Source organism: Podarcis vaucheri (genome assembly GCF_965113315.1).
Source record: "Podarcis vaucheri genome assembly, chromosome: 7".
NCBI classification, from domain to species: Eukaryota; Metazoa; Chordata; class Lepidosauria; order Squamata; family Lacertidae; genus Podarcis; species Podarcis vaucheri.
Genome location: NC_138765.1, coordinates 54486400 through 54510104, shown reverse-complemented (window position 1 = coordinate 54510104; position 23705 = coordinate 54486400). Strand labels below are relative to the sequence as shown.

Here is a 23705-nt window from a genome sequence, read left to right as displayed (position 1 = left end):
GACTGACAGTGACTCTCCAGGATCTCACACAGAGGAAGGTCACTCTAGTCACCTGTTATCTGCCCTTTTTACTGGCAACTGACTCTAGTAGCTTTGGCATGCAGCATATTGTGGTCCCTCCCCAAGAAGTCCTACCTCTAGGGTGGAGAACCAACAGGTGTTTGTTGACTCCACTCCCAGCAACACCAGCTGGCATGGCCATCGGTTGGGGATTACTACAGTTGTAGTATGACAATGTCTGGTGACACACACATTCCCTATCTGGGCTGTATACAACATGGGACTCATTTATCTTCAAGCAGGCATAGGAAAACGTTTTGACCCAGTGGAGCAGAGCTTTATCTCCTGCAACCCCCACAGAGCAACTTTGACAAGTGGCCACCCCCCTGTTAGTCATCTGATGTCATGATAACTCTTTGCAGGGGTCATGATTACTCTCTACAGAGAACAAACTGGAGAAACAGCACCAAGCAAGACTGAACTCTCTGCTCATCAGCAAGGGAACTGACATTTGCAGCCAAACTGAGCAGGGTTTAACCCCCCACACACACACACATACACATTCATCAGCTGATAAGTGGGGGTTAAACCCTGCTGCTTTGGCTCTGCATGCCAGCTCCCTGTGGGAAACTGACAGGTGCAGCCAACAGAGAACTGAGCCCCACCAACCCTAGCCCATCAGCTGACATCACTCACACATCAAAGTTGCGTCAGCTGATTGGCACATGGGCAGGGTTTCAGGGTAAATGGACTTAAGGGCCAAATTAGACCCCCCTGATGACTGTCTCGCCTCATAGCAGCTCCCATGCTGGCTCTGCTCGTTTACCCAGAAATGTAAGGCTAACAAGCATTTTAATAGGTAATTTTCATATATGTGCATGAGTGCACATGTGTGTGTGTGTGTGTGTGTGAAAGTGTATGTTGTATGTATAGTTGGATTTTTTGAGGTCAACTTGTTTTAACTTCTGACTTTTATTGAACATTTGAATGCATACTTAAGATTACGTGTAATTAGAATCTTCACATCCATTAGGATTAGAATCTTCACATCCATTGCTTCAAGGCTGCAAAGCAAACTTCCCCACAAGATATATATGGATTTCCTCACCCTGCCCAATGTAATCTTTTAAGCACTGAGGAGGGTGTTGCAAGGCACAGGTTTTCCACTTGGCTCTTTGTTTTGCTGGCTAGTTTGTCAGTTTCTCTGTTGGATAGCAGCTTTACTTTCATATTTTAATTGCACTGTATGAGGAAGTACTTTATGTCCTTTGGAGCAGAAATAGTAAGACACAGTAGTCTCTCCAAAACACCATCTCCTTTGGGGAAGCCTGACCCACAACCAACCCCAGCTGGTCAGTCTTTGAAATAAAATCCAGCAAGGTGCTCAGTCAAAGCAACCCTAGCAATGGCAAAACAAGAAACAGATCAATAGTTTAGATAAAAAGCTCTTTTTGCCTGAACACCACTAAGCATTCGAACACTTACAAAACACACCAGCTAGATACAGAGTACAGATACATTCCCATTTCACAGATATCTGTACTGTATTGAGTTTGCGGCAATGATGCATCTGACAGCAACTGTTTGAGCCAGAGCGCTGGCATGGAACATTCCAATTACTTGGGGAACAGAGCAACAAAAGGTTCACAGTCCAACTTCTGGGATAGAAGAGATAGCTGTCTGTTTGACTGGGATTAAAGCCCCATGCAGTACTTAGGGAAGGAGGAGCAGCATGGGGGCTGGCTCAGGCCTAGATGGCTGACCGGGAGGAGGTCCTAGAAGCAGAGATGACTGGTGATCACAAGGACTGGTAAAGCAGAATGCAAGGGAGATCAAAAGTTAGCCGAACCAGAGCCCAGGACAGCCAGAGGCAACTAATTCCAGTTTTGTCCCCAACCTCCTCCCTGCTAACTTCTACAAGGGCAGCATTGGGACTAAAGAGGAGTAAGCCAATGCCACCCCCTGGACTGGATGCAAGTAAGAGGCAGGCAGGTGGGGGCTGGCTGAGCACAGGCTGAGGTTGGTGGGGCAGCAGCCTTCGCTGCCTAAGGGGCAGAGAACCTAAGAGACAGAGGGCTCACTTGGGAAGATAAAAGGGAACAACAAACACATTATGAATCACTGAGAGAAACAGAGGGATTTACACAGAAGTTTTAGGAACAGTGAGATTAGGGAACCAAAGGTATGCCTGGTGTGGAGAAAGTGGTTAGATGAAAGTTGTCTCCCTCCCTCATAACACTAGAACTCATGGACATCCAATGAAACTGAATGTTAGAAAATTTAGGACAGACAAAAGAAAGCACTTCTTCACTCAGGGTTAAACTCTGGGATTTGATTTCCCCAAGGTGTAGTGTATGGCTTTAAAAGAGGATTGGACAAATATATGGAGCAGAAGGTTATCAGTGGCTACTAGTCTCAATGGTTATGTTCCTATCCCCACTATTTTAGTCAGTATGCCTCTGAATGGCATTTGCTGAGAATCACAAATGTGGAGAGGGCTGCAGCACACTCGGGTCCTGCTTTTGGGTTTCCAATGGGCATCTGGTTGGCCACTGTGAGAAGATGCTGGACCCGAGGTACCACTGTACTGAACTTCACATATACTGATTTGAAGCAACCACAGGCTTTGCTTAAGTCTGGAGCTGCAAAGTTCCCCAGAGCTGATTTGAACAACCATGCTAAACACCAATGCTTGTTCAAAAGAGGACTGCTAGCCCCACCGGCTCAAGGCAAAATGATTTTCAGACAAACAAAAGAATCTGAATACAAATGTCTCAAAACAGCCTATCTCCTCCCAGTACTGAATGTACAGTGGTACCTCGGTTTAAGTACTTAATTTGTTCCGGAGGTCTGTACTTTACCTGAAACTGTTCTTAACCTGAAGCACCACTTTAGCTAATGGGGCCTCCTGCTGCCGCCGTGCCGCCAGAGCACGATTTCTGTTCTCATCCTGAAGCAAAGTTCTTAACCTGAAGCACTATTTCTGGGTTAGTGGAGTCTGTAACCTGAAGCGTATGTAACCAGAAGCGTATGTAACCCAAGGTACCACTGTACTACAGCAGCCTCTGTACAGTGGGGCTGACTCAAATGGTGAGCCCAGGGTTAGGAAGGCAGCTCAAATATTAGATCACATTTTATTACAGTCCTGCAATGTCATTCGTTAAGGCCTGTCGTGAGTTTATTATCAGCAGCTGTCCTCTCTAGCCAAGGGGATGGAAGCTCAGATGAAAAGCAAACAGCCCTCTGGAAGGCTTCTTAAGTCATAGGAGCATGAAAATCTCTCCCCTCCACTTACACAGCTGACTTTCAGATTAAAAAGACACATTCCCACAGGGAGGGAAAGAAGCCAGTCAGCTTGGAAACACCTCCTTCAAGGATCCCGGGGCTTCCGTTTTTTCCATTTGCTGGCAGAATGGGAGTTCCTATCTTAGGGAGCATGCTTATTTGGGCTCTCTCAAAAGCTTGGCTCTGAGGCCAAGAAATATGTCACCATTGATAGTCCATTCCTTTAAGGGTCCACAAGCAAGCACTAAATAGCTTTGAGGCCACTTCATCATCTGCCTGCATGACTTGGAAATCAACACTCTACAAGTGGTTTAAGCTGAACAACTGCAATTGTTGCTAAAGCAATGCTGATGCCATATTTCAGAAATCTGGTTACAGAAACACTCTTGAAATCAGCTTCAACCATTATCAAGTTTCCTCCGCCCCCCCCCCCCTCATAAATTCTGCTATCACTTTCTTTAGTTTAGGATTAACATGTTAGTGCAAACTATCTCTCCCATGAGGAGATAATATATTTCATTGCATTTATATCCTGCATTTCTCTCATGATGGCACTCAGGGTGACAGACATAAAGTTCCCAAGCAGTCTCCCGCTTGGACCTAGATCTCATTAGCTTCATCAAGGTTGCTGAATCACATACCTTCAGACTCTGCCCTGGGAGCTAGATAGGAGAGTCTGATATGTGGGGGTCACTCTCACACATCTTACCAGGTAGTCAACACAAGACTTCCTCCATGGCAATTTTTCATAAACATACACAAATAGGAGGTGTCATTTATCCATGTGTTCTCTTCCCTGTCCCCCTTGCAATGTGCAAAACCACAGAAATGACAGAGGCTATTCCTGCAGGAAGTCATTGTCACATGCTGGTCTACTTGTATGCAATGGGGAGAGGTTGCATCATAGTCAGAGATGACCACACACTCATGAGGATTTTGAATGCCAAGAGATAAGAATATGCATGAAGGGAATACTGTACCTCCAATCAGAAAAGGAAATTTCTATGGTGTGTATAGCAAGGAAACTTGCTATTGCATAGAAATGACAGATCTTTGCCACTCTGGAACATACTGAGCAACTACTACCTAAGAGCGCATCAAAATTTCTTTTTCTCTCTCCCATATTCAATGAGCAGTGCATTTGCACGTCAACCCTGGTCTTCTGCATACTCCTGTATGAAGGCAAGTTTCACTTTTTGGCTTTAAAAGGACTGCAAATTGCTCACCCCACACACAAAACCCTACCGCATAATTTGCCACATTTTCAACAACATGCAGCTGATATGGCAGACATTTAGCAAGCGAAGCCTTTCCTGGCATGCAGACAAAACAGAAAATCTTCATTTGTTGGATCTGTACATGTTAGGCTGGTGTTAAAGAGGCACAGGGGCAGGCCAGTAAGAATAAGAATGGTCTCTTCCCACAGCCCTGGACCCTGTGATCATCATCCAAGGTCCTTAGTGTGCCTCCTCCACAAGAGGTCAGGAGGGTGGCAACATGAGAATGGGCCTTTTCTGTGGTGGCTCCCTGCTTGTGGAATGCTCTCCCTTGGGAGGGTTGCCTGGCACCTTTGTTGCATATCTTTAGGCACCAGGCAAAAACATTCCTCTTTTCTCAGGCCTTTATCTAATTAAACAATCTATGATCTATTATTGTTTTTGTTACTATGTCATGCATTTTCTTGTTTTTATATGGTAAACCACCCTGTGATCCTTGGATTAAGGACAGTATAGAAATATATCTACTGGCATTCCTGGTTGCTCACAGGTTTATTTGGAAGCCTGACTCCCATTACCTTCCCACCTTCCACACTGAACTGACTGGCAGGGATTAGACCCCCCCTTACCCATAATGCTTTAGAATCTGCTGCTAGATGAGGATCGGGACATCTGCACACTGTGGAGCAGAACTGCACACCTGGAAGACTAAGCAACTAGAGAAATGTAAATAGCTAGTATATAAAATAAAAAGCACTAAAAGCACTATAATCAGCTTTCTAACAGCCACTCAGCCACCTCAGGACCTGCCTTCAGGCTATTAAGCAAGTATGATTTACAAATGTTTTCTTGTTAAGCCACAAATTCCTAGCGTAAGTGACAAATTGGACAAGAACATTTAAATGCTGAGCAAAACAGCCATGGAGGAGAGGGGACGGCTTTTAGCCCACATTTGGTGGACTACTAACTTCTGTAGATTCACTCTTTTAAGGCACCTAAACCATAAGTGGGCATGGGAGTGCCCTCCAGAAAGTCCTGTGCACTACTAATTAGTTTATTGTGACATGGAACTCTGCATTGCGCTGCCACAGCCTACCATGGCTCTGCTTCTGGGATTCTTTCCAGCCGTTGTACCTGTATTCTGAAGATACATGAATTAGCGGGGGGGGGGGGGAACCACCTGATATGCCCATTAACAGAAAAACACCTCAGGAAAAAAGCACTTTGCATCATAGTTGGGAAACTGTGGAGTTCTCTTACGGCTCTAAAAAGCTAATGTTGAAGCTAATCCCTAATAGGATTTTGTAGCAGGAGTAGAATGGCACCAGCATTAGAATTCTTGTTAGCTTCTGGTCTTGAGTGAGTCACCTAAGAGAAAGCCTTTCAGCAGCCAGTGCTTGCTTAAAAAAAGGAGATACATGCTTACAGTTATCCCACGCACCTTGACAGAGATCCATGGTGGGGTTTTTTAGAGTCATGAGGTCAATGACTCTGGAGTGGCTGGTTTGCTAGAAAGCAACAGTTTGGCACCTGTCTCCAGCCAAAGCTTGCAGAAGAGCAACAGCAGATAATTCCAGTTCCACTGGAAGGTCAACCAAGCAGCTTACCTTTTGGAGAGAAGCTGGTGCCATTGCAGGTGCAGCAAAGAGATCTCTGGACACTGTGTTTTTGCCAGCCAGCACCAGTACGGAACACTCAGCGCATGCTCCGATGGTCAGCTGCTTACCGTCATCCACCAGCAAGCTGCTAGGCACCCGTAAAGAGCACAGGAACACTGGCAGCCTGGCAACTTGAACCGCTTTTAATCCAAGGCATCGTTTCTTCTCTTGCCTGCAGAAGAAGCAGACAAAAGTCTCCACTTTGTACTGCCTGGACCAGGCACTGCTTGGATGGGGGGAATGGTTGCTTTCGTGCTGCATCCACTGTCCCAAGAGATCATGGTAACAGAGCACACATGTAGCCACTATTCCAGTTGAATCGACAGGCCTAGCCCGAGGAGCTGGTGGGTAAACTGTGAGGAATGGGAAGAATGGCTCCTTCTCGCCAAAGCGGCCTGGAGGGTTGACACTGATGTGAAACTCCTTCCCTGCTCCCAGTTCAGCTCCACAGATGTAGCAAATGGACACCAAGCCCACTTTGGCCAAACCAGGATGCCGGGCAATGCTGTTGGACTCCCCAGCTGAAAAGACCTGGTGATACCTGCCCAGGAAGCTCTGCACCGAAGTGATGAACTCCTCATTGTGGCAAGCCCGGTACATGGCCCATAGGTCCTGCAGGACACCATAACATTTCCGACAGCTATGGACCTCCCAGTGCTTGTTGAGACCTTTGGCATTGGGAGGGCAAGGAAGGAGGCTGAGGAAGGGGAAGTGCATGGTTGTTTTGGCATTGCCGTTGGTGATCTTGGCAGAGACTGACCGGCCATCCTTGGTGCAATCCTCCCCACAGAGGTAACATGCTTCCTGGAGAAGCTGCAGGGGTCCAGGCAGTACCTCCTCTCTTGGAAGAGTCTCCCTCTTAGCCTTGGGGGCTACAGCGTTCAGAGGTACTACATAGAGCCGCTGCAGGACAGGCACGTTGGCCAACTCAAAGCTTTGCCACTGCTGCATGAGGGAAGCGAAGCAGCAAGAACACACTAAGGTGCTACCAGTGGTGCTGATGGGTAAAGCCCCCGGAGGAGGGCTGTGCAACCACAGGAAGGGGAAGAAAGGCGCCTTAGAGGCTTTCTCCTGCTTTTGCACGTGAATCCTGTGCTGGGAAGTAGACGTCAAGAGGGAGCCGCAAACGTAGCAAACGACTTCTCCTACCGATGGCGGCTCTGCCCCCCAGAGAGGTCTGGGCGCTAGGAGGGCGCTGCCGTTCTCTTTTTGCTCCTCGTCGCTGGTGATATTGATCTCGCTCTCCTCGGAGGAGCAGTAACTGGAAAGCTCTCGGCCACTTTCCCCCGGGGGTCGCTTGCCCAGCAACCCGTCGCCTCTTCCTGCTGTATTGAAGGCCCCCGGTGCGCTCCCGCCGCTGCCCCCTGGCGCGCCATGAGCAGCTCTCCAAATCGGCGCCTCGGCTCCCCAGAGTCTTGCCCGCCGCTGCCTCTTCCTCCGAGGCTTCTCTGCCGGTGGCAGCCCGTTCCCCGGGCGCAAGGGGGCCGCCGCCATCGCCGCCTCCTCTGGGGGTGGCGGCGGCGGCTGGTTCCACTCGCGGTAACTGGCGCGGCTCCCCATGTGCGCGCTTGGCACCGCGCGCTCTTTGACGCGCCAGTAACCCGGACTGCCTTTGGCGCCGCTGTTCCGGCTGGGGGAACGCAGGTCAGGCTCCGAGAGGTTACCGGCGTCAGAGAGAGAGGAAAGCTCAGAGTCTTCGCCGCCGGCGCCGCAACCTTCTTCCTCGTCGTCGTCTGCAGGCTGGCTCCGGCCGCTGCTGCTACTAGGACGCCGCTCGTCGTCGGCGCCCAGCACGTAGGAGAGGTTCCACTCTTGGGGGCCCCTGCGCAACCCGCCGGGCCCCCCCGCCGGCCCGTCGCACTGGTAGGGCCGCTTCAGCCAATACATGCGCTTTTCCACCGGCGTGCGCGTCCTCTCGAAGGAGTCCCACTGCTCCGCCAGAAAGCAGCGGCAGACGGCGCACACCACAGCGCAGCCCTCCGGAGTCACCTCCTGCGCCCCGGGCGCCGGCTCCTGGTGCTGCAGGAAAGGGAAAAAAGGCTGGTTGTCGCGGGGGTACTTCACTTGCAGCTTCAGCTCCTTGCCCCGGCTGATCCCGCCGCCGCAGATGAAGCAGCAGAGCGCCGCGTCGGAGGAGGCGGAGGCAGCCGCCGCCAACGCCGCCGGGGACTCGGCACGACAGCAGCTGCCACTCGCCGCTGCTCCTGCACGCTCGTCCCCGGACGCGATCGCGGCCATCAAGCGCTGCTTGCGCGAGATCGGCGCCTCCTTCTCCGGATAATCGCTCATTTTGCCCTCGGGTAGTCCCCGCCCGGGCGGGAGCGGCGGCTGCGGGAGGCTCCCCAGGGCTGATCGCTCATCCTGCAGGCGCCGGGTGGCCGGACACGCTCTGGGAGGGAGACGGGCTGCCGGAGTTGGCTGCGATTAGTTGGTTCCCATCTGCAGACTTGCTGCTGCCGCCGCCGCCGCCACTTTAGGAATGGGTGGGAAGGGACTGGGATCCGGGCTGCTGCTGGCGGAGGGGGGTTGTTTTTTTGGCGTGGGGCGCTCCTGCGGGCAAAGGCTGGAGACGGTTGCCAGCCGCGTCCCGCTCCAGAGCTAACTTCGGCCGTGTGGAGGAGCAGCAGCCGCCTCTTGTGCAAAGTTTGGCTGCGAACTCGGCAGCGCCATCTCCCTCCCTCCCTGGAGGTGGGTCTCCTCCGCGCCACCAGCAGCGGCGGCTTCCACAATAAACCAGCCCCCTCGCCTGTCTCTCCCCCACCCCGCGCGCCAAAATCTGCATTGGGGGGAGGAGGGAGGGAGGGCTTCTTCTCCCTCCTTGCTCAGGCTCGCGGCCAACGATCACACAAGGAAAGCCCCGCTTCGGAGGAACTTCGCGGCCGTCGCCTGCCCAGAGTCACAAGACCTTTCTGAAGCCGAAAGAATATAAAGAGGTTCGTGCGGCTGTAGAAAGATTCTTGTTTGCATTTGGACCTGCAACATTCAAGTTCCAGTTCTTACTAAAGACTTGGAGTGGTTTGTTGGACTGTACAGCTGCTTCAGCCTCTGCTTTTCTCATCTGTCAAACGGAAGCAAAGACTAGTTAACTATTAAGTTCTTTCTATTACACATTAATAATATTTGTGCTCATAATGCTATCATCCCACTTTTAATAACATTTCAGCCTGCAAAATTTTTGGGGTGGTGGCACAGCTTCATATCCAATCAGTGCATCACTTCCTGCTGAATTCCCCAAACTTTTTATACCACAAATGTTCTGGTTTTATAGCCCCCCGAATAATGCTGTAACATTGGAGAAACATTGCTGAACAAAGAAGGTGTCCTCCAGATGCATTTGGACTACAACTCCTATCACCTCCAGCTGGCATGGCCAGTGAGCAGGAATGATGGGAGCTGTAGTCCCACCTGGAGAGCTCTGCCCAACTGTTAGAGCATTTGCAAATTAAGGGCTTGTTTTTATTTCTACATATTCATTATTCTGTTTTAAAATGAAATGCAATGGAGGAACATCCAGCCAACACAGACAAAAATCCTGCCACCACCCCCAATCAGATGTTTGGGAACCAAATTTAATTCCCTGCCTCTCTCAGCTGATCCACAAAACTCTGGCCTGTTGGAAAGGGCTTGATGGGCATCAACAAGAAATAGTGGTGGTGCAAAGGGAAACTACAGGCAAGATGCAGAACAGCCAGTCTCTCTAAATGGCTCTTGAGACTCTTGACAGGTCACAACCCCTCTCCCTAGGCCACACCCATCACCAGCCCTGCTCCAATGCCCTCATTTAGTGCTCTGAAATATGTCCTCAAACTGTGATCATGCCTCTTCCTTGCCTTCCTGAAACACAGAGAAGGGTGTGTGACTGTAGAAACCTCTGACTTTGGCATGGCTGGAATGCAGTCTGCTATACAAAGTAAGAGTCATATGCACTGCTGTACTTGCTTTTGCCTCTGGCCGCACCCACCCCAGCATGTGGCCCCCAGAAGCTTGCCCAGGATGCAATTCAGCCCTTGGGTTTAAAAAAATAAGGCTTCCCATCCCAGTTGTAAAGCAAAGAAAGCAGAGATCCAGGTTTCAGCAATGCCATCACAAACTGTGTCATGGTCATTGACCTCACTTCCACACTAGATGAGTCAACAGCACTTTGTCAAAGTCACTACGTCAAAGGGTGGCATGGCAATTGCACTTAAAGTCAGGGAAATTGCTGCAAACCATGTCTTACAATAGGACAAGCAACCTATTGAGTAGCTTATATCGGGAAACCATGCCATCTGGATTCTCTGTAAAAACTGAATGAATGGCTGAGATCAGCTCCAGAAAAAAAAGGCTGATGTGGAAGCACCCCAGCAGCATTTGTCTCTGGAGTAGTTCTTCCTGTGCCAAATAAAAGAATATAGAGGGTGTCATTTTTTTAAAAAGCCACTAAGCACAATTCTTTCCTGCTCAGAACAGGAGTAATTTCATTCCAGAGCCATCTGCACTATAACTTTCCAAGATGTCAAAAAGTTGCTAGTTTTGCCATCATTCTAGAGCTGTGTAGACTGAAAGGAAAAGGTTATAACAAAGTATATTGGGGCCATGGGCAATTGCTTTAGGGTTTTAAAAGAAATAGTTTCATGAAGGACATGGTTTATCAGTGGCTACTGCCTCTATATACCAAGGTAGTCATGCTGGCCACACGACCTGGAAAAACTGTCTGCGGACAAACGCCGGCTCCCTCGGCCTGTAAAGCGAGATGAGCACCGCAACCCCAGAGTGAGTCGTCTGCAACTGGACTTAACTGTCAGGGGTCCTTTACCTTTTTTATATAACTATTACCAACTCTAGGGGCAGGTTCTTACCCTTATACCTTCCATGTGAGCTTTGAAGGGCAACTGGCTGGTTGCTATTAGACACAGAATGCAGAACTAGATGGGCCATGGCCTGACCCAGCAAAACAGTTTTACTCTCCTGTGTTTACACTTTGGAAAACTTTAACCAACTTTTACTTTCACATCTTTTTAAACTGATCACATTTCCTTCACAACTAGCTCTCTTCTGCCTTAGCAAAGACTCATTTTGGCACCAGTAAGGTGGCCTCTTATGCATTGCCTTGTGGCTTGTCCACATTTCTGCTTGCCCCATCACTTACTTCTCAGAAAACTCACTCTTTACCATTAAATTGGAGGAAATGTCAATTGAGTTTTCTGTGGATTGATGTCTGCTCTGATTCAGCGGTAAAGAAGGGGTTTTCCTAGGGAAAGCAGCAGGGCAAACAGAAAACCACTTGGACCCATGCTTTTTAGGCATGGGACAAGCAAAATGTGGATGAGCCCTAAAAGGAGGAGTTGCATCATTAAAAAAAGAGATTTGCATAAAATTTGCATGTCCTAATTTATAAGTATAGCTGCAAATTTAGAAACGATGACTACCATTTAAATAGGAATACAGTAAGTCTCATCATTGTAGGGAGGACTGGGGCCAGGTGACCTGTGTGCCTTCTGTCCAGGGTTGATAGGCAAATTCAGGGCCCACCTGTTCTCCCTTCATAGGGTTCTTCATTTTTAAATCAGACTTGAACTTGACAGTCTTTCAAATAGAGGGCTGTATTCTGACAACCCATGAAATAGGGAACTATCCTCTGTAAAATACAAAACATGGTCACCCTACACACCAGAATGCTCTTTGCACTACTTGTACCAATGCTCAAGAAGAAGAAAAAGAGTTTGGATTTTATATCCCGCCTTTCACTCCCCTTCAGGAGCCTCAAAGCGGCTAACATTCTCCTTTCCCTTCCTCCCCCACAACAAACACTCTGTGAGGTGAGTGGGGCTGATAGACTTCAAAGAAGTGTGACTGGCCCAAGGTCACCCAGCAGCTGCATGTGGAGGAGCAGAGACGCGAATCCGGTTCCCCAGATTACGAGACTACCGCTCTTAACCACTACACCACACTGGCTCTCTGTATCAAGAAAGAGATACAGGGTGATATAATGGATAAGAGTGTCAGAACAAAATTCAAACGACTGCTTCACAGCTCATGGGGCAACCATATGTCAGTAACTCTTGGGCTGCATACTCATGACTTTTTATTCTAGAATCAATGGTTCCTGAGCACCTTTTTTATGCAGTTCACACACAATATAGACCTGTTGCATAATCCCACCCTGAAAAGCACTTATTGAGAAGCTGATTTCAATCCAAAAATAAAAGCTCAAGGCAGATGGATTCTACAGTGTGTCTATTTGAAAACAAGTAGGTTGTCCCAGCAAAGGATGGGACCAATGATGTTGTGGGTGGACATATACCAAGATCACAGTCACCATTTCCTTCTTTATTCACATGGAACATGCATAGGGCGGATAAGGCTTGGATAACCTAATCAAGGGGAGGGTTTTCAGATACACACAATTCAACCACAGTCACTTTTGTGGATTGCAGGATCTAGAAACAATACACAGAAGATTGAAAAGCAGCATTTTGAACTTTAGAATAGCCGCACTGGATCAGGCCAGTGGCCCATCTAGTCCAGTTTTCTCACAATGACTAACCAGATGCCCATGGGAAGCCTGCAAGCCGGAGATAAGCACAACAGCACTCTCCCCTCCTGTAGTTTCCTGCAATTGGTATTCTGACCATGGAGGTAGAACACAGCCATTGTGGTTGGTAGCCATGATAGCCTTGAGTAAAAGCATGAACAATTCCATTTTGAGAAATTCAAAAATTTTGTGCTACAAATGCATTAATGTGCATGTAGCCATAATCATCCTGAAAAGGCACTTCTGAGGCTAAAATGTGGGACGGGGGACCCTGTACACCTCCATGAAGTTTTTAGAGGAAGAACAGGATCAAAACAACCACCTAAAATGGGAGATAGTGAAAGAGAAGCTATGGCCTTCTGTGCCTACTGTGCCAGACCTTCACCAAAAGAAGACAAATCTGGCTATTTGAGGACCCAGGGTCCAACATATCCACTAATCATCTGGGAGAAAATGACAATTAGCCACAGGTGGTACAAAACTGTCCTGAATCGTTAAGTCTACAGCTAATTGTGAAATTTGAAAGGTTAGACTAAAATCACTTCAAATAAAGCCTAGAGCTGGAAGTCCTAAACTTTAAGAAAGGCTGTCCATCTGGTCCAGCACCCTGTTCTCACAATGCCCAACCATACGCCTATGGGAAACCTTCAGGTATGGAGACTGACCTTACAGACAAGCTACATATTCTTCTTAGAATATCATCAGTTCCAAATTTCAGCTAATTAAGAACATACTGGATAGATACTATCTGGACCTGGTGATTTGTTCATTTTAAATTTGTCAATAAGGCCTAGAAATTTGTCACTTGTTACTGCTGCTTGCTTCAGTTCCACAGACTCCCTTCCTGAGAAAATTAGTTCAGGTACAGGAATCTGCTCTGCAATCTGTAGTGAATACAACTGTCCACTTACAGTACATATATGTTGAACTGGACAGCAACACATCACACACCAGGTCCTGGGCACCATTTAAGTCCAGGGTTGCCTCCCCTCTGGCCAGTTTAATGATCAACTGTTCTAGGACATCGTCATTTAAACTACTGTATCTACATATTTTACCTCTCATGACTAGAACATGCATTTACCCAGTCCATGTGACAGTTGCTGATGTCACCTATTGCTATAGCATTTATTCCTTTGGATGTCTTCCCATTACCATGGGAATTTTGGACATTGGGGGGAACAGTACACTACCAATTGTAAGTTAGACTTTGTGCCTAGTATTGCCACCCAATCAGTGGAGGCTGGCCCTTTAGGGAAAATGGAGCACTGCCCCCACTCATCTCAGCCTGCCCTCAAATAGCCCCCACCTGCCCTGCCCTGCATGCCTTTTTACTTACAACCAGTCTAGGGGGCACCAACCCCTACTGCCCACAGTGATTCTATGGAGAAGTCTGCCTCTGGCAGATGGTGGTTTCAAACTAACTTTGCCCCAGTAAACTTCCCTTAGTAAAAACAAACAAACAAACAATTAGAGCCTCAGAAAATAGAACAGAGATTTTTGCTTGTGGCATTCACTTTTGAGCTTAGTTTCAGAGAAATGAATCAAAAGAAAAATGAACAATGCTCCCATAGATTGCCATGGAACCCCATGAACTCCATTACTACCAAGACATACAATTTCATCTTATACTAATATGGTCAGCCGCACCAAACATTGTGCACTGTCACTGAGTGACAGCTGCTCTCCAGGTCTCAGGTAAGTCTTTGGGTTCATCCAGGCTTCCTTTTGTGCCACGTTTCTAGACACAGGTCTGGGCTTTAAAGCTCCATGTCCAAGCACATGTTTTGTTTTTGTTTGTTTTTTTGTCTTCAGGAAAACCTGTATTTTACCACTGAATTGGAGGAAACAGCAAGCAGGTTTTCCATGGATTGCCATTTGCTCCAATTCAGTGGTAAAACATGGGCTTCCCCAGAGAAAGCACAGGGACAAATAAAAAGCAGCTTGGACAGAGAGCTTTAAAACATGGACCTGTGCCTGGAAAGCTCAGTGCAAAACAAAGTCTGGATGAGCCCTTTCCCACCCTTGCTACCTGTGTTCCTTAAAAACAACAACTGAATAGTTAGGACTAAACTTTCAGAATGCAAATTGTGTGCCTGTGGCTCCTCACCAGTACTCCATGGAAGAGGTACATGGCCAAGGCAACTGAAGATGAGAAGCACAAGGGCAAAGCAAAAGATCCCCAGGAGACCCCTGGAATAGCCTGTCATTCATTAGTAGAGTGCAAGAACAACTGGGCCAGAGGAGTCCTCAGTTGCAGTAAACTCCAAATGGGTGATTGACTGACTACTTTCCTACACAGACAGCATCCGCCCATGTCTTAACTAGTTGGCCTCCCTGATGCAGCCTTTGCTCCTCTAACAACAGCTGCATTGCATTTTGCACATGGGGAAAATGTCATCGCTCATGGTGCTGAAAGCGTGATGTTCCCCATAACAACTGGCTGCAAAATCAAACAGATTGTATGACATCAGCTCAGAAAACACTCAGGAGAAGAGAGTCTACTGCTCCTCCTGGGATAAATTTCAGCTTTCTTCGCAGGTGGCCCTGGTATTCAAGGGTGGGTTGGGAACAGAGAAGGGCACGGGAACAAATGTTTAGCTGAAAACAGAGATTGGCAAAGGGAAGGAAGAGGTCTTTAAAAAAACACTGTTACATTGGGGGGGTGTCAGATTTTAATTTACAGCAGGGATGGGAAACCCATGGCTCTCCAGATGTTGTTGGATCAGACAGCATGGACAATGCTCAGGGAATATAGGAGTTGTAGTCCAACAACATCTGAATGGCTGCAGGTTCCCCACATCTGTTCTGAAGGTATCCAAAGGTAACCAAAAGCAATGGAAGGTTTGCAAGAGGATCTAAGGGCAGCTTATATAGTTTTTGTCCCTTTAAGTAAGGCCTAGTTGTTATAAGCAGATCATGACAGGATTTAGGATGACCTCAATATCGAGTTCTCTGATCTGAAGGCCCCAATGCCAGATATACAAGGGATGAGTGTAATTTCTTGTGAAAAATGAAAAGCATTTTGTATTCTCTCTGATGCCCTTTGTCTCTATTTTTATTAATACACATGTCACATTACTTCACCTTGGAACTAAAAAAACGGTTCTAGGACCAAATAAACTTTATTGAACCCTGGCTCAAAATGCCCATATTATAGAGATACTTGGAGTATAAGTATTTCTGAGCATGTATCTCTAGCCAAGGAACTACACTGATTCCTGGTATTTTCCAATGGAGCTCTAAATGGTCTGGGGTCAGGGTAGCCTAAAGAATCACCTTCTTCTATAGAAACATGGCTATTTGAAAATTAGACAGGTGGCAACTGGACACAGGGTCTTTTTATTATTATTTGCAGTGCTGCATCTGCAAAACACCCTCCTTATAGAGATGCACCTGGCACCTCAGCTGTTCAACTTTAAAACCTGGTTACTTCCTTCTGCCTTCCCGTACTGAGATTTTCTAATTGGTTTTAATGCTTTTTATTGCTTTGGCCTCACTGTTGTTGATTTTATTGTTGTTCTGATGGTTTTTATGGATGCTACACTTTTGATGTAAGCCACCTAATACAAGTAATTGGAAAGCTGGGATACAAATTCATTAATTCAATAAATGAAACAAACAAGCAAAAACCAGTCTCCAGCCCCATTATTTCAGTAGGGATGGGGAGCAAGATTTTTGTTATTTAAAAAAACACCACAGACACATACACAGTTTGGCTGGTTTTCAAATGCTGCAGCTTTGCTTGGAAAGATAAGGCTTTGGAAAGTGGGGTCAGGGGACGGAGCTGGTGATTAACTGCACAGTCTCTGAATGTCAGGTTTGTTTTCCCATGACTGTCCCAAGACTGGAAGTCAGTTGAATGTTGTGCCCGTTTCAGCCAAGTACTGCAGAGCACTCCTTTGCTCCGTTAATTCACTTGGGTAATTTCATTAGCTAAATGCCTTTCACTTCTGTCAAGTCCCAGGCAGGGCTCCACTGCTCTTCTGTTTCTGTCCTTGCCTTTAAGAATAAAAGCAACTAGAAATTGAGAGGCAATGCCACAGACTGACCACCAGGGTGCTCCAAGGCATCTTTAATTCAATTTGTCACTATTTTTTATTATTAAGGAGGCCATCTAACCTGGCTCAGAAACACAGTTGGAAGTCCAATATTTAAAGTTACTGTATAAGTTTTTTTTAAAAAACCCTATTACAGTCTATGGTTATAATATAACTTATATTTTAAACAAACCCTGAAGTGATATATCCTAAATACTGGCCAAAATTAGCTGTAAGTTTTCAATTAATCAGCTAACTGGAAACTATGCATGGCATGCCAGAGAGCAACAGCAAAAGGGACCTGGGGATCTCCCCTGCAGAGATATAGAATACCTCTGCTTATTTAAGAAACAGTGTCTATATAAATTGAACCTTCATTGTTTTCTGCATAAGAGTTACCATTGGTCCTTATTCATGAGAATGCAACCCCAGCAAGACAAAATCTGGGTTGTGCACAAACTGAACAAGGGAGAGAGTTGACGGGGTGGGGGGAGAGGGGGAGAGAGAGAGAGAGAGAGAGAGAGAGAGGTAACTCCCAGGAATCTGATACACAAAGCCCACATATCATGTTCACAGGGAGTTCAGCCAGAATGGCTGTGTCCAGAAGTAAGGATGAGAGGCACAGAAAGGACATCTTTCGTTAGTCCAAAAAGTCATGCCGAGGTTGCCCCTTAATATTTATAAGGGAAGAAAGCTGAGATCTGATGGAGGTGAAAAATAGCGGCAAACAGGTGCTGCCATTTGCTGGCCTGTCAGCTTGCCAGAAAAGGACATGCTGTTAATAAACAAAAACAAGCACAGGTGGTTTGGTCTGCAAATCAAAGGTGGTTGCTTTGCTCCTCCTTCAAATGGTTTCCTATTTTTTATGTCCACAGCAGCGAGAATACACATTCCCCTGGACACAGTCAGAGTCTAATTTTATCACAAGCAAAGCTGTAGGCAAGCTTGCTAGGTACATCTCCCAAAGAGCAGTCTGTTTCCAAGCTGACATATAGCCTCTTGGATTGCAGGGGTGGGAAACGTGTCTGCTTGAGATCATGGAGCACTGCAGCCAGGCAGGATAACAGTGACTCTGCTAGATGGACCATTAATCTCCTAATGGCAGAACCCCAAGTATTTGGGAGAGCTCAGTGCATAGCTCAGTGGTAGAGCACATGCTATGAATGAGGAAGGTCCAAGGCTGGGTCTCTGGTTAAAAGATCTTAGCAGGGCCAGGAAAGACCTTTCTCTGGGACCTTGGAGAGTTGCTTACAAAGTAATCAGTACTCAACTAGATAGAACAATGGTCAGACTCTGTCCAAAGCAGCTCGTATCATTTTTGTGTTACACAAAAAAGAAAGGCTGTGGCTTGAAAGTGTTATTTTAGACTGTGTCAACAGCAGCATTCTTCTCCCCCTTCACACAAGCTAACCAGAAACACTCAGCAAAGATGGGTCAGGGTGTGCACAAAACCCACTGGATAAATTTATTCCATTGTTTTTGCTGAGCATGAGCAATTAAGTTTCACGGGGAACTCGGCTGCCAGTTCAAATTTCAGTAATTTCTAGTTGCAGATCAATCAATTCAGTTATTTCTAATCTTTATGTCAAATTAAAGCTCTGCATGTGTTCACTCACAAATCCTTTCACTACATTATGAATTTTGCAGTTTTGATGAATTATGAGCAGTCATTCTTGGCCGTGTCTGTTTACACGATTTTGGCACTGAGAGGCTGACATAAAAACATAGGAAGAGCCCTGCTGGAGCAGGCCAAAGTCCCATCTAGTTCAGGACAGTTTTCACAGTGGCCAAATAGATGCCCTGGGACATCTGCAAGCAGAAGCTGAGCACAACAGCACTCTCCACACTTGTGGTTTCCAGTAACTGGCATTCAGGAATATACTGCAACTGTGGAGGTAGAACACAGCCATCTTGGCTAGTAGCCATTGTTAACCTAATCCCCAATTAATTTGTCTAATCCTCTTTTAAAGCCATCCAATTTGGCATCTCATTCACCTTGTGGGAATGAAGTCCATAGTTTATACAAGGCATGAAGAAGTACTTTCTTTTGTCTGTCTTGATTCTCCCACCCCCTTTTCTGAACCTTTTCTAGCTCTCTAACAGATTTGCATAATGGGTTAACATCTTCATCAAGCTATCCACCATCTTTTCCCTGCTCAGTCACCACCAGTTAACTTTGCTAGAACATAAAATGCTGCCATGTAAGTATGATTGTATTCATATCATAAATTAAATGAATGCATGGACAGATTTCAGAACGGCCACTGAAAGTTTTCAGTTCAGGATTTAGAAGGGACTATACAAGTGATATTCAACCCCCATTCGAGGTTTTTGAGTGCATTTCAACAGTAATTCTAGATGAAAATTCACCTGGACTAAAGAGTTCATCTCTGGACACTAGAATTCAAGAAGGATGATGTGTTTTGATGCTAAATTGCCTTTTAAAAATCTCCAGGGGAAAACCTTGTGTGGAAGAACAGGCTGGGGAAGACACTGCCCGTTCAAAAAACAACTGAGCGTTGGTTCAAAACTAATTTACATTTGTTATGGTGGTGCTCTCATGCAAGGTGAACCCACAGCTTCAACATTGGAGTATCTTTTCTGAAAACCCCTCCTATGCTCTCCTTTTTGATTATGCTAAAAAAAGTACCTGTCCAGTTGCATCCCAGACAGCTGGCGTGATACTGCAGTGCTCCCTTGTGCCATCACTGGTGCCAGGATGCTGCCGTGAGCACTGTTGTCAGCATCCTGGCTCTGAGAGGGATGTTGCTGAGCACAGATTGTCACAGTCTCTTTGCTCTGCAAAGCACTTTTGTGGCGACTGCATCAAAAAATGCTACCCTCTCATCATCTAGAGGACAAATCTCCTCTGGAAGGCAACACATCAAAATAAAGTATCTACCTGAGGGAAGGGCAGTTTGGGGGAGGCTAAGAACTGGAGTCACTTCACCTTTCAGTTTTTTGGCCTCCCAAGTTATCATAGAAGCTTTCTTTGTGTGGTTTTCATTCTTTTCAAACTGGATCAGCCTTCCAGAACTACTTCTGCAGACTGGATATGTGGTGACAGTGGAGCAGAAAACTGATTTTGTCACATTGATCCTAACTAAGTGAACCATTTGTTACTTGCTGGCTAATTGTAGCCTGAAAAGCAGCAGAAAAATATTGAATGAATTATTTTGGAAACACTGATTGCAGTCTCCATTATTATTGCTGTTGCTGTTGTTGTTGTTGTTGTTGTTACTATTATTATTTTTAAAAAAGCTGGTTTTCTTTCAGTAGGTTGAAATAGCAGAAAGTATAAAGATGTAAAACACTTGTTTCCTCAAATGCTTCCAAGAGCATACACCTTGAATTGCAGAGCCACCAGGAGCTAACAGCACCAGCAAATGCAGATACTCTCAGAGGAAGTACTGGTGAAGGGCTCAAAATGAGCCCATCTAGATAAAAAGCCTACAAGGGGGAGATGTTTGCCCTCTCCTGTAAAAAACGGTCCAAAGGTCAGCATGCAGCTGTGACTCAGAGAGTGGCATCCCGCCTGCAAAGGCTGAAGCCAGCCAAGTGCCTCCGTATGGTGTGAGGTTTTTAAAGCATTCTCTTTTTATCTCCACTGTGCCAAGTTCATATGCCAAAGTGCTCTGTCAACGCAGAAGAATGACTGCGATGCTTTCGAAAACAAAAAACTATCCAAATTCTCCCAAACTGTAATTGAAAAACGAAGAAGTTTAGAAAACTATGAGCAGTTCCGTTAAGGCAAATCAGCTTTTAATTCCAAGGGCATGGATGTGAACACTGTTGTCAGAAAGCCTTTGTCAGCATGCTTGTGCACTACACAGTCATAAGCAGCAAGTGCCAATCCCTGGTACAAGAATCTTCACACAGAAGCTACAATCACATGGATAAATAGGCAGGCAGTGTTAAGTACCGGTAATTAATCAAGGGTTGCTTTTTTTAAAAAGGGATCATTCAATTTACCTTGAATGGCCACTAGACATGATGGCTATTTTCTACGTCCACTGTCAGAGGCAGTATGCTTCTGGATGCCAGTTGCAGGAATCACAAGTGGTGAGAGGGCAGTTGCACTGAGGTTCTGCTTTGCCACTGTGAGAACAGAGTGCTGGATGATGGGCCATTGGCCTGATCCAGCAGGCTCTTCTTATGTTCTTAATATACCTTGTGCTGCACAGTTCTGATACTTTTTATGCAAAAATGTAGGCTCATCCTTTTCCCCACAAGGAGTATTTTTGTCCCACAATGAAGGTTTTACTAAGCTATCAAGAATTCTTTCTTGATCTGAATAGAAGTAGCCTGACCTTGAGTGGTGTACAGAGGCATTCTGAAAAGTGATGGAGTGAGCCCTCATTTCCACATAAGTCTAACCATGTGTAGGGCCAGCCCAGCAATCAAGGCAAACTGGGTAACTGCCTGGAGTGGCAAAATGTAAGGGCTGCAAGCCTCAGCTGTGTAAATGTCTTGGAGAGAAAAACCCACTCCCTGAACTTTTAAAGGAGGTACAAATGAACCATCTACTTAGCAACTCATCAGCTGGACTCATATCCCCTGCATTCTAGGCAAGAGCAATGAAAGCCTTCTGGTCTCTTACCAGATGCCCAGTGTGTAAATGTCATTGCAAAGGGAAGAGGTAAAGATATTAAACATTAAAATGAGAAAATGGTATCTTGGGCAGTCTCTGATAATCTAATGCACTGTTTATCATTATGCTCCTAAGAGGATACAATAAGGCACAAGGGGGGAACAACAGCAATTCTGATTAACTGAAGGGCAACAAAAATTATTGTACCATCCTTAAACCAGTGAGAGTAACCGCTTATCATGAACATGGTCTCAGGTATTCTCCACAGAGGAACACAGTTTGCTCTGTTCCAAAGACTCTATCAAAACTGAGCGAGAAGGGTCAGCAACTGCACACAAATTTTGACAGAGTCACTACTACAGTCCTCCTAGGGAGAAACAGCCAGACTAGTGGCTTTTTCAAAGGCAACTTTTCCGTTTTACTCAATACAGGAGGAAATTGGTTAGCCATTAGTTTATGTGGGGCAAAGCTGTGAAGAAATGCTTTAAAGCTCTCCATTCTGCAATCTGTTTTCCTGAAGCATGCCAAACTTCACATGCTATTAACACACACAATTTTTGACACCTAGTCTAATCCCCTGTTGGAAATAACATGACAAAGTGGCCCCACCCTTTAGAGCCTTCTCAAAGCAGCACAGAGACACTCTGCAAAGTTTATTATCTGTCCTTACATTGCTTATGCAGAAATGGTTCAAAGAGTGTAAAGTTGCATGCCCAAGCACAGAGGTCTGTGCACTTCCAAATAAGTACTACATGGAAGGCTTCTCAGGAATAAAATAGCAAGTGCAGCTTGCAGTGACTCAATCCAATGACACTGTCAACAGCAGGCGGAAATTAGTGATTTTAAGGGAGGAAATTAGAAGGCCAAAAAATATTCCATTCCTAGCAGGTTCTCTGAATGCCTGAAGCCTGGGATCAAGGGTCATGTCTAAGAGGTTTTTCAGTGTGCTCCTGAAAAGAATTGGTGGAAGTCTTTGTTTGTAAAGCTCAAGTCAAGGGACCTCAAAGACAGCCAAGCTTACACATACAGGATGCCCTTGTTCAGAACAAGACCAGGTATGCATTCATTGTACAGTGAGAGTCAGAGCGAAGGAAGTACATTTCCCTGAAAAAGATGTAATTCAAGAATAATACACTGGAGGAAAAGGTGCACACTGTTCCAGGCAAGTCCTCTAGTCTTAGGCTGTGTACACACAACCATTCATCCTAGAATCAATGAAGACTTTAGTGTACTGTTTATTTCTACCTAATCCACATATAATCTAGATCTATTGCATATTTGTTGCCCCTAAAAAGTATTTCTTGGGAAACTGGTTTCATTCTGAAAATAAAAGCTCATGGCAGATTCTGCATTACTTTGCAGGGTCTCCATTTGAAAACAAACATAGGTTGTCACAACAATGGGGGCTGCATCCATCAAGAGCTCATCCAGACTTCCTTTTGTGCTATGTTTCTAAACACAGGCCCGCACTTTAAAGCACTGTGTCTGAGCACTCCCTTTCCCTGCAAAAACCCAGTCTTTACCACTGAATCAGAGCAAACAGCAATCCACAGAAAACCCAAATTGCCAGTCACTCTGATTCAGTATTAAAGAACGAGTTCTTCTGGGGAAAGTGGGGAAGGAAGCACTCGGACATGGAGCTTTAAAGCATGGAGCTGTGTCTAGAACATGGAAATGAAAGGGTAAGTGTGGACATGGGCGTATCCAGGATTTTTGTTAGGGGGAGGCAGGACTTTGTTGGGGGTGGGGACAGGGCTTTAATCAGAGGTGGCAGAACCAATGTGATTGTTCAGTTAGTTAAGTTTTTCTATTGTTTTACTTGATCTAGGGGGGCAGCCCCCTGCCCCCCCCAGCTACACCCATGAGTGTGGATAAGTCCCAAGTGTATACTACGACTGCAATCACCACTTCCTTCTTTGTGCACCTAGGCCATGTACAAGGAAGAAAAGGCATGGACAACCTAATAGAGGGGAGGGTTTTCAGATGTGTAGCAAGTACCTTGTGGACAGGCAGAATCTAAAATAAAAGTAGACTGAACATAGCATGTCGAGGACAAGCATGAACTATTTCAGGCTGATAAAAACTACATTTTTTGCACTACAAATGGGTTAGTGTTTACACAGCCTTAGAAATGGCATGGCTTTCAGAAGTCACAGTTCTCCATCCCATCTACACTGGATGACAGGACAGTGGCATGGGATTTGATGGGCTCCCCTACTCCATCCCATAGTCAGTTGCTTGTACTCAGCATTTTCAGCAAGTCTTTGGGAACCAGCAGGATGGAAGAAAAAGTAGCCCATGGAATTTTCCCGTCTCCTGCTTTGTCCAAATTATATGTCAGTTCATCAGATTGCTTTGTTCTTCACACACATCAGTGACATGAACACAAACATCTAAGAC

General features: G+C 46.0%; 1 protein-coding gene across 3 annotated transcripts in view; it reads right to left on the bottom strand.

The window, feature by feature from the left end:
- Positions 1–23705, bottom strand: part of GSE1 (Gse1 coiled-coil protein) — a 427626-nt gene that overhangs the window by 364240 nt on the left and 39681 nt on the right. Inside the window, exon 1 of one of the 3 annotated variants that reach the window (XM_082232838.1) lies at positions 6110–10582. The exons of 1 other annotated variant lie outside the window; for it this stretch is intronic. In XM_082232838.1, the coding sequence (XP_082088964.1) occupies positions 6110–8449 (2340 nt within the window). In that variant the 5' untranslated portion in view covers positions 8450–10582. Of the gene's footprint in view, positions 1–6109; positions 10583–23705 lie in introns of those variants that run through there. One more of the 3 variants, XM_082232836.1, reaches the window with a different exon arrangement.